The 9,931-nt window shown below is 44.4% G+C and overlaps 1 protein-coding gene across 1 annotated transcript in view; it reads left to right on the forward strand.

Annotated features, from left to right (window-relative positions):
- The window catches only part of SERINC5 (serine incorporator 5), a 103,277-nt gene extending 94,664 nt beyond the window's left edge, over positions 1-8,613 (forward strand). Inside the window, exons 10-12 of the mRNA XM_082724766.1 lie at positions 1,361-1,400; positions 2,001-2,145; positions 4,032-8,613. Coding sequence (XP_082580892.1) covers positions 1,361-1,400; positions 2,001-2,145; positions 4,032-4,179 — 333 coding nt within the window. The 3' untranslated portion in view covers positions 4,180-8,613. The remainder of the gene's footprint in view (positions 1-1,360; positions 1,401-2,000; positions 2,146-4,031) is intronic.
- The last annotated feature ends 1,318 nt before the right edge of the window (positions 8,614-9,931 follow it).

The following is a 9,931-nucleotide window of genomic DNA, read 5'->3' on the forward strand; positions in this document are numbered from 1 at the left end:
CCTCTATTAGAAGTGTCCCTGATGTAGTAGGGAAACAGGGGTTTGGCCTTGCTGTATGTAGGCTGGAGCTCCTATGTCCTTGTCCCTTGTCCCTGGCTCTCTGTTCTTTCCAGTACAAATACTATCAGCCTGAAAGTTCCAAGGACCCAGTACTTCCCAGCTGGTCTTGCTATGTGGAATGTTCCTTTTTGTTTGTTTGTTTAAGATTTTATTTATTTGAAAAAAAAAAAGATTTTATTTATTTGAGAAAGAGAGAGAAAAACCATGAGCGGGGGAAGGGCAGTGGGAGAAGCAAGGATCCTGATTCCCCGCTGAGCAGAGAGCCCAATGCAGGGCTCTATCCTAGGACCCTGAGATCATGACCTGAGCTAAAGGCAGACACCCAACCAACTGAGCCACCCAGGTGCCCCAACGTGTAATGTTTCTTACTCTGGTTACCAGAGTCTTTCTGAAATCATGTATTAATTTTTCGTAATCCAGTTTTTTATTAGTTTATTGTTTTGACTAGGTCAGAAACATGGTACAGAATTTAAAAGGTGCCAGAGACTCTTCAAAGGAAAGTATCCCCTCCATCTAACCCGGTCCCTAGCCCTCTGCCTCTGTAGAGACAGTTGAGCAGCCTGATTTCATCGGCAATGCAGGTGGACCTCCTGCTTCCAGACCTCTTAGCTTGACCGTTTCTGATCTGCCAGCTCCACCGTCTCCCAGACCTAGCAAGTATAGCAAATCGTCACCAGGAATGAGCTCTGTGAGGGGGGGGGACCAGTCTTGTTCACCTTGTGTTTCAGGCCGAGTTTTCCAGAAGCAGCTGCCAAGGCAGAGTTGAGGTGCAGGTTGTCCCTTAGGGATCAATGTTGGTGGAAGGGAAGGAGGCAAGACTGGGAGAAGTTAAAAAGCCCCAGAGGCGGGACAAAGCCTCTGTTGACCCCTTCAGGGCCCCAGAGCAGATATGACCCATCAGAACTGTCGCCAAGAGTCAGTGGCTGCACCTCTACCTCCCTGCCTCGAGCAGCCAGTTCAGCGTGGGTTGCCTGGGAAGGCTGGCCCTGTGGCTGAGAGAACGCCTGGGAGCTGCCGTCTAGAGGCTGTGCCCAGCACTCCCAGGGAGCTGAATGAGCACCAAGTGAGCACCGCTGAAGGGAACCTGGGTGGCTCACCTCCGTATCTGTTTCCTGTCACCAGCACTGAAGCACTTGGGAAGAACAGACGCCTAGTCAGATCCTTTGAAAGGGGTCCATGAGCGCAGTTCCGAGCCTGGCCGCGGGTTTGCATGGAGGGCTTGGCACAGCATGGGGATGGCCCTTCGTGCCTTCCTGACGGTAGAAACACCACCTGACGCTGTTGGGTTTTGCCCTTGCAGGTAGCCCGCTGTTGCTTTTGCTTCGGCCCTGATGGAGAGGGTAAGTAGACAACCTCCCTCCCATGCAGCGCTAGTCTGTAGGTGTTTGGGATTTACACCCAGATAACTTGAATGGTAAGAGGAAGGTTTTCTTCCAGAGCTGGTGTACTGTTGGCTCTACTTTCACATTCTTTCTTAGCGATCGATCGCTGGGTGTATTCATGTTGGTATTCTGGCCGGCTCATCTGTAAGGTAAATTCTAAGTGAGACTTCGAGGAGTACATTTTTCAAAGGAATGAAAATTTTGAAAATTTCTCTGCTTTACCTTCTTTCTTTCTTGGACTGGAGAATCCTGGGGCTCGAAAACACTTGTCATGCCCTTTCACTTCCCTCTGAGCTGAGCGTGGGTTTTCCATTTATATGGGCTCTTTTCTGCTCTTTTCAAATGAATGTGAGGTTGGGAAACTTACCCTGTGCAGAGCGGTCCTGGGGGTGAGGGTTCTGCACAGAGGGTGTGGATGAAATTGCCTAAGTCTACACATGGCTTCTGCCATCTCTACTCACCAGCCCCTGGGGTGGAAATGAATGAGTGTGGCTCTGCGGGGGCAGCAGGTGTGCATGTGTCCACTCAATGAGCTTGCGCTCGCTTTGTGCCTCACAGACACTGAAGAGCAGCAGAACGTGAAGGAGGGACCGCGGGTCATTTATGATGAGAAGAGAGGCACCGTGTATAGCTACTCCTATTTCCACTTCGTGTTCTTTTTGGCTTCCCTCTATGTGATGATGACCGTCACCAGCTGGTTCAAGTGAGTGGCCCATTGTCTTAGACATTTAAGAAGGGACAGTCTTTAGACAATCAAGTTAAGTCCTATTCTTTAAGTGCTGGGAGCCACACGGAGTCCCAGAAACAGTCCTGGGGTCTCAACAGTCTGCAGACATGCTTTTAATCCTGGGACTTCCTGATCCTCATGCCCCACAACCTGTGCTACGGTAGCGCATATTCCTTCATTCCTTTCCTGTGCATTTACAAGCCTGTGCGATTTTTTAAAAAGATTTTATTTATTTATTTGACAGACAGCAAGAGGGAGAATGCAAGCAGCGGGAGTGGGAGAGGGAGAAGCAGGCTTCCTGCCCAACAGGGAGCATGATGTGGGGTTCGATCCCAGGACCCAGGGATCGTGACCTGAGCCAAAGGCAGCCCTTTCAACAACTGAGTCTCCCAGAAGCCCCCAAGCCTGTGCAATCTTTAAAACATAGGAAAAAAACATAAAACAGGGGTGCCTGGGTGGCCCTGTAGGTTAAAGCCTCTGCTTTTGGCTCAGGTCATGATCCCAGGGTCCTGGGATCAAGCCCCACATTGGGCTCTCTGCTCTGCAGAGAGCCTGCTTCCTCCTCTCTCTCCCTGCCTCCTCTCTTGCCTACTTGTGACCTCTGTCTGTCAAATAAATAAATAAAATCTTTAAAAATAAATAAATTAACAAAAAAACATAGATACGATTATATGTGTTTCCCCTTCAGCTTTTTTTTTGTGTTCTTTTGCTTTGTTTTGTTTTTTAAAGTTGGTAATCCATGATGGATCTCACTTTCCCTGGATCATTTTTCACTGAACCAGTTTTGTGTTATAACTCAGAATACGCATGGGATAGACACTTAGGCTCATTGTGCTTATTTTATCCATTCACGCAGCAACTATCCAAGCGGTTCCTACGTGCTGCCCCTTTATAAATGGCCGGCTTATAATCTAGTGGAGGAGACAGCCTGTGATCCAAATGCAGTAGGCAGATGGCACTGACTATTAGGGAGGAAAAAGAGGAAGAGGAATGAGGAATACCAGTTGGGGCTTGGGGATGCTGGGGCCAGCAGAAGGCTTCGTCGGGGAGATTTTTTTTCCAGAATATCCTAGGAAGAAGAGAGGAGGAGGAAGCTTCTAATGCATCCCCAATGCATCTAATGCTTTGGTAATTCCTGGCAAGTTTTGGCATGGCAAGCTTGATGGAGGGACCTATAATTAATAAGGCAAAAAATAAGAGATGTTGCCAAGAATATGGGAAGAATTAGAACCTTTTACAAAAACTCCTGCTAGGATCATAAACACGGTGCAGCCACTTTGGAAAACACTTTGGCAGTTTCTCAAAATGTTAAACACAGTTATGGTAGGATCTGGTTGTTCGAATCCCAGGTATATTCCCTATAGGAAGAAGTATGGTCACACAGAAACTTCTACACACACGTTGATAGTAGCATCACTTATCACAGACAAAAAGTAGAAACCTCCCAAATGGCTTTTAGCTGATGAATGGATAAACAAAATACGTTATCTCCATACAGTAGGATAATCCTCAGCAATAAAAAGGAATCAAGTATTGATCCATGCTACAACATGAATAAATCTTAAAAACCAGTCACAAGAGGCCACATGATTCCATTTATGTGGAATATCCGGAATCGGCAAATCCAAAGAGACAGAAAGTAAAGTAGACCAGTGAATGCCAGGGGCTGGGAAGAGGTGGGGAAATGGTGTACACTTTAAATAGTGTGAGTCGTATCTGAATCGAGCTGTTAGGAAAAACAAGATAAAACAGAACAACAGAAAGACTGGAGGCTATGGGAGCAGGGAGACCCCTTCTGGAAGAGACCTCCCCTCTGCCTGTTCTCTTCTTGCTCTGACAACAGTTGGTTCTTGTTTCCATAGCTATGAAAGCGCCAACATCGAAACCTTCTTCAGCGGAAGCTGGTCCATCTTCTGGGTCAAGATGGCCTCTTGCTGGATGTGTGTGCTCTTATACCTGGCAACCCTGGTCGCTCCCCTCTGCTGTCCCTCTCGGCAGTTCTCCGTGTGAGGAGGACCTGAGCCGGCCTGCAGGTTGGAAGTGACGTGCTTTGAAGAAGTGTCCCAGGGGTCTGAGCCGTGACTGGTGCTTTGTGAAAAGCTGGCTGGTTTGAGTGAGTCTGAAAAAGGCTTTCAGAGGGGGAAAAAAAAGTCACCCGATTGACTTTTTAATTCGGAAAATCAAGAGAAGGAACCATTTTACTCCAAAAGAATTGAAATTTTAAACCAAGCTGATCCTGAGGGATAATATATTTTGTGTGTGTGTTAGCCCTAAAAACTGGAATAGAAATTAGGCTAGTATTTTCCTTGTTTTTTTTTTTTTTAACCAAAACAGAGTTTGGGGCACGGCAGGGATAAATCTGCCCTCTGCCCTTGTCATTTTTATCCTTGGAATAGAAAAACTTGCCAAAATCTCAAACCCTCAGCCCCTGACAGAATGCAGACCCTTGTCAACGCACCTCAGCCGGGACCCTCGTCTGCAGCGGTCTCTGCAGCCAGCACTCGTCCTGCTGCCCCCCGCTAATTGGTATTTATAGGGTACAAGAGGAAGCACCTGCTTTGAACTCCACCCTTGTGCTGTTTCCTCCTGGCCCCCAGACGTTTCCCTTTGAGGCTGTGGTGCTGGGAATCACAACTTCACTCTCTACCCTTGCCTTTCCCAGAGGTCCCCCATCCTGTCTGGCCTCGCCGTCTTTGCTATAATGTGAAAAAGCACAATTTGCCATCACTACCATGTGGTTCCCCCACTGTACTATTCGTTCCTGATCCGAGTTCCGGCAATAATCATGACTCCTGTCTGTGGTGTTGTTCACATGATTATAGAACAATATTCATGTTGTTTTCTTTGCCTGAACGGTGGAAGGCTATCGTTCTTACTTGTTTCTACTATTAATTTTAACAATACTCTAGGACCTTACCTGAAAAGTCGCTTCTTAACCGAAGCCCACGGCACCTCTCTTTTCTTGTGAAAGTCAGCCAGTTTTTTTTTCCACCTTGAGGCCTTTGAAGTTGTAAAAGCAAAAGGGCTCTTGTTTCCTGGATCTGGAATGTGAATGATAATATTCATTGTGGTTTTTGGAGTAAATTTGCTGAGGTGAGGATTCCAGGCAGCACCTCAAACTGCGCTGACAGAATAAGGCCTTTTGTACAAGTTGTAGAAGTGGCCAAATATACTTAAAAGAAACGATGGGTTGGAGGTTGGGTGGTGGGGAGGTGGGTATTTAATTAAGCCATAAGCAACATCCACGGAGATTTCCAAAAATACAAACTTGTAAAGTAATCCTCGTAAGAGGTTTGACTTTAGGCAGCTGCCCAAGAAGATACTCATGTTCAGTGTTGATGTCTGTCCTCAGTCAGGGAAGAGTTTTCTTAGCGGAAAGTCTATCAGAGACCCCAGTGGAGATGTGGTGCGGAGGCTTCTGTGAGTGCCCTGTAAGGGTGGAAAGGGTCTTCTTGAGCTCTCTGGCACAGAGGGTCTGAGAATAGAGTGTATCCTGCCGAACTGGGCAGAATCGGGTCTCAGTGTGCCAAAATGCTGGTCTGGGGAATTAGATTCTTCATTTCTGCTCCTTTGCCCTCCTCCCAGGAACACAAGCTGGGAGACAACTTCAGTGGACGAATTCTTCTAGAATCATGCCTTATTTCTCATGTTTGAGATTCCGTTTTGAAAGGCACTCGTGTATGAGTGAGAGCCTTGTTTTGCAAACTTTATCCCATTTCTTATTTTAGGCCAGAAGCTCTTCTGGCAGTTGAAAGGTCCTCTGGCGTCACAGAATGGAAAGCCGCCATGCGCAGTCCCTGTTAAGCCCGTTGGCCTGGGAGCTCTGTGGGTCGGGGACAGGTTGAGGGACTTGGCCGTGTGTGGGAGCCCCCGGCAGGAACTGTGGCAGTAGCTGGCGCGGTGACACAGGGCAGTAAGCCGAGAGTGGCTTTAGGAAAGACCTCGGGAAGAATCCCATCAAAAACTGGGATACTAGTTTCATTGTGTTTTCTTCCTGCTGGAGTCTTGCTGCTTTGGGCAGCCAACTATGTGACTTGAGAACTGGCCTCAGGGCAGGTCACGGTCCAGCTGACAAGGCTCCTGTTCCTTGGCTGGCCTTTGTTGGCAGGCTTCCCCTGCAGAAAGAAGCTTAGGGAAACAGAAAGGAAAGGACATTCGTTGCCAGTGGCAGGGCCTTCAGAGTTCCCTTCTTTAGCTGACCCAGCCAAACCGTGTTTGCCAACTGCTTCACATTGGTTTGTGGCCCAAAGTTCTTCTTGAAGTGTAGTCTGATGGAAGAGATAGAGTTGCGGTCACTCTGATTTTTATCCTCAACAGAATCGAAGCAAGTTTATCTGAACGATGGGAGAGATGTGAATATATTCGAAGGACTGAGGGCATATAAATAAGTCGACTTTAATGATTATTAATTGTTATAAACAATACTCAGGTGATGAGTTAATGTTTGTGGGTGTAAAGAGCCTACATTCTCGTGCTATTGTGATATGAGAAACTGGAAAAATTGTGTCAATTGCTTTCAGTTGCTGTAATGATGCTGTTCATTGGGTAAGTTCACTGATCTCTTTTTAAAATAATTTTGCTTCCTCCACCTTTCTGTATATGATTTTTAAAAGTACATTCCCAGTAGCTGCTGGTCAGACTCCTTTAGTGATGTGAGAGAAATTTTTTTTTTTAACTGTGTATATGTTTCTTTTGTGCTATTCCTTAGATATGGAAATATTTTCCCCTCTCGTTTTCATGAGTAAAAACACTAGGTGGGGGAAGGGATTCTTCTGGGAATGTTGCTGTATACCTAGATGGGTTATCTGAGTTAAGGCTGGAGACTTTTCTGTCCAAAGCTTTTGGAAACCCGATTCGGTCCTTACTGGATTGAGTTTTTGTAATACTGGTTAGCGGGTTTTGCTTTTGTCCTCTCCGTTCTTGGGAAATAGCTTGAGAGAATTGTTCCCCAGAGGTGTTTGGGGCTCTTTGTGGAGTTGAAGGTCTGTCTGCATGTGGGCTGTTGGACGGTGGGGTTACGGAGATTTGGGGTTCTGGTGCCCATCAGGGAATAGACAGCAATTGGGCCCCCACACCTCATCTTTTAAAATTTCCGGTTCCTCAGAGGATCCTTCATTCTGGGTGACCTTCATGTAGCGCTAGTCCCCACCCTCACCCCCGTATTGTCCTCCTCTGCCTATTTAAGATTATGTACTTATTTAATTTTAGCCAGAAGTTTATCACCATTGGTGCTTCATGTTATCCTACAAAGGGAATTCCAGAGCCTTTGTTTAAGATACCTGGACTTTTTTTCTCCTTTGACTGCCTTTCTAAATAGCATTTCATTTCAGTGTACATTTGTGTTCTACTCCTCTTGGAAGTGAAAGCAGTTTTAACCTATAATGAAGAAGGGTGTGATCTTGGGCTACGACCCTGCCTGTCTAGAGAGAACGCTGGGTCCTCTTTAATCAGGGACAGTGCAGGAGTCACTCAGCTCATGGAATTCTCTGTAGGATAGTCTCCTAATAGGACTAACTCCCTCTGCTTAATTCTTAAGGTCACCATGTTTCCCACCATCTTTACAATGCTTGTAAAGCCTCAGACACATTCATCTCAGTGTTGCATTTCAGGCAGAGATGGGCACTCTCATGTTGGACCTACGCTACAGAACTAGAGAGCTGTTTACATAGATCTTTCCAACTAACACTGGTCATTCTAAAGATCTTTACCTTTTAAAAATTTTCTTCCTCAGTAAGTCACTTGCAGAGGCATTCATTTTGAAAGGGGTAATATTTGGCTTTTACCAAAGAGGGTTTTTTGTTTGTTATTAAACAAAATTCCTTCAGAAAATCTTAATTGGGTAAGGATAGATTAAAACCACATATGTCCAAATCTGCTTCTTTAGGAGTTTAGTCATATTTATGTGAGTAAAATGATGAAGAACTCTTTAAGGTAATCCTCTGGGTGAAGGATCCTGGGAAGTTCTCTCAGGTAAAGAAAGTTTGCAACAGATGTGTAATATATGTCTTGAGAGTTATTTATAAGAAATTTATGAGGATTGTTTTGGTTTCCTATATTAAAGATTTAAGTTCTTTTTTTACTTTTGCAAAAAAAAATTTTACGGAAGTTTTATAATTGTAACATTGTTAATTTTTTTAAACTTTTCCAAAATAACTAGTTGTAGCAGAATTATGGGTTTATGTTTTGCTCTATTTAGAATTTGAAATGTAGTATGTGTGATAAATTTACTGTTTGAAATTTATAATAGCCTTGGATATGGTTAGAGTTTTGGTAACTTTTTTAAAAGTTATTTTCTTCCCTCAAGTCACAAAGGCAACTGTGGGTTTATATTTGTTTTTTGAATGCTAATTTTTCTATGAAGTGTCTGAAGTTGACCAGTCTTTTCCTATGTAGAAAACTCAGAACTTGTTAACTCTGTACTTTAATAAAAATTAAAATGGAAAACTATGTTGCTGTTGTTTTGATTTGGGGTTTTTTTTTGTAATTAGAAGTCCTCCAGGTGGTATTTTCCAAAGATGTTGCCTTCAGGTGTTAATCATCTTTCTCTCAAGCTCATAGAATCTTTTCTGATTCTTAATAATGAAAATATAAACGTGAAAACCCAACTTTTTTGTTTCCTTCACTCCCCCCCACCCCACAGCTTTTGTGGGCTGCTTCCTTTTTCCTATTCTTAGACTAGTGCCACACTCTCGCAAATACGAGAATTAGAGCAAGTCTCTAAGGAAGATAGTAGAAGTGTTCCAACATGGGTCATCTTTTTCAAGATTTGGCTCTTCTAGGCCTTTTATGTTTTCCTTGAAAATTTAGGCTTGAGGGAGGGGGATGGCATTGTGTCATTAGACTAATTTGGAAAGAGTTGACATTTTAACATTAAGTCTTCCAATCTAGGGTTATTTTTCATTCATGTAGGTTCTTAAAATTTTCTTTAGTAGCATGGTATAGTATTGCTGTTTTTATTAAAATGTCTTTGTATGAAATTTAATCTCTTTTTCAAAAGATTTTATTTATTTGTCAGAGAGAGAGCACAAGCAGGGGGAGCAGCAGGCAAAAGGAGAAGCAGGCTCCCCACTGAGCAGGGGACCTGACACAGGACTTGGATCCCAGGACCACAAATCATGACCTGAGCTGAAGGCAGATGCTTAACCGACTGAGCCACCCAGGCATCCCATAAATGTAATCTTGATTCTTCTAGTCCTTTTTAAAATGTGAATTATACATATCACATAATATAACAGTGACCACCTTAACCATTTCAAAGTGTGTGGTCCATAGTGTTAAGGACATCCGTATTGTTGTGCAACCAGTCTCCAGAACTCTTCTCATCTTGCAAAGCAGAAACCCTGTACCCATTAGATGGCACTTCCCACCAGTGCCTGACTCTGCACTGCTGTCCTACTTTCTGTCTCTCTGAATTTGCCATTTGCTTCATTTTCCCCTCTGTGCCTCTTCCCACCTAGATGACGATCCTGTGCAGGTTTCTGGCTCACTTGTACTTTGGGGTGCACCATATTTTGTTGCAAATGTTGCCCATGTGAGTTTGGTCGTGCTAAGTACTCTGTTTTTGTGTGAGAATTCAGGAATATCCAAAGTCTCTACTTTTGTCATTGCCATCATTTCTTCCATGGGCTCTTGAACTGAACCAGTAGCAACAGGGCCTCGCACACACCTTTTACCTGAAGCTGCTTTTTCAGGCCATTGGTAGCCTCCATGTTGCTGAATCCATTTGTCCTCATCTTATTTGGGTTATCAGAAGCACTCGAAA

Source organism: Mustela nivalis, assembly GCF_964662115.1.
Source record: "Mustela nivalis genome assembly, chromosome: 3".
Lineage (NCBI taxonomy): Eukaryota > Metazoa > Chordata > Mammalia > Carnivora > Mustelidae > Mustela > Mustela nivalis.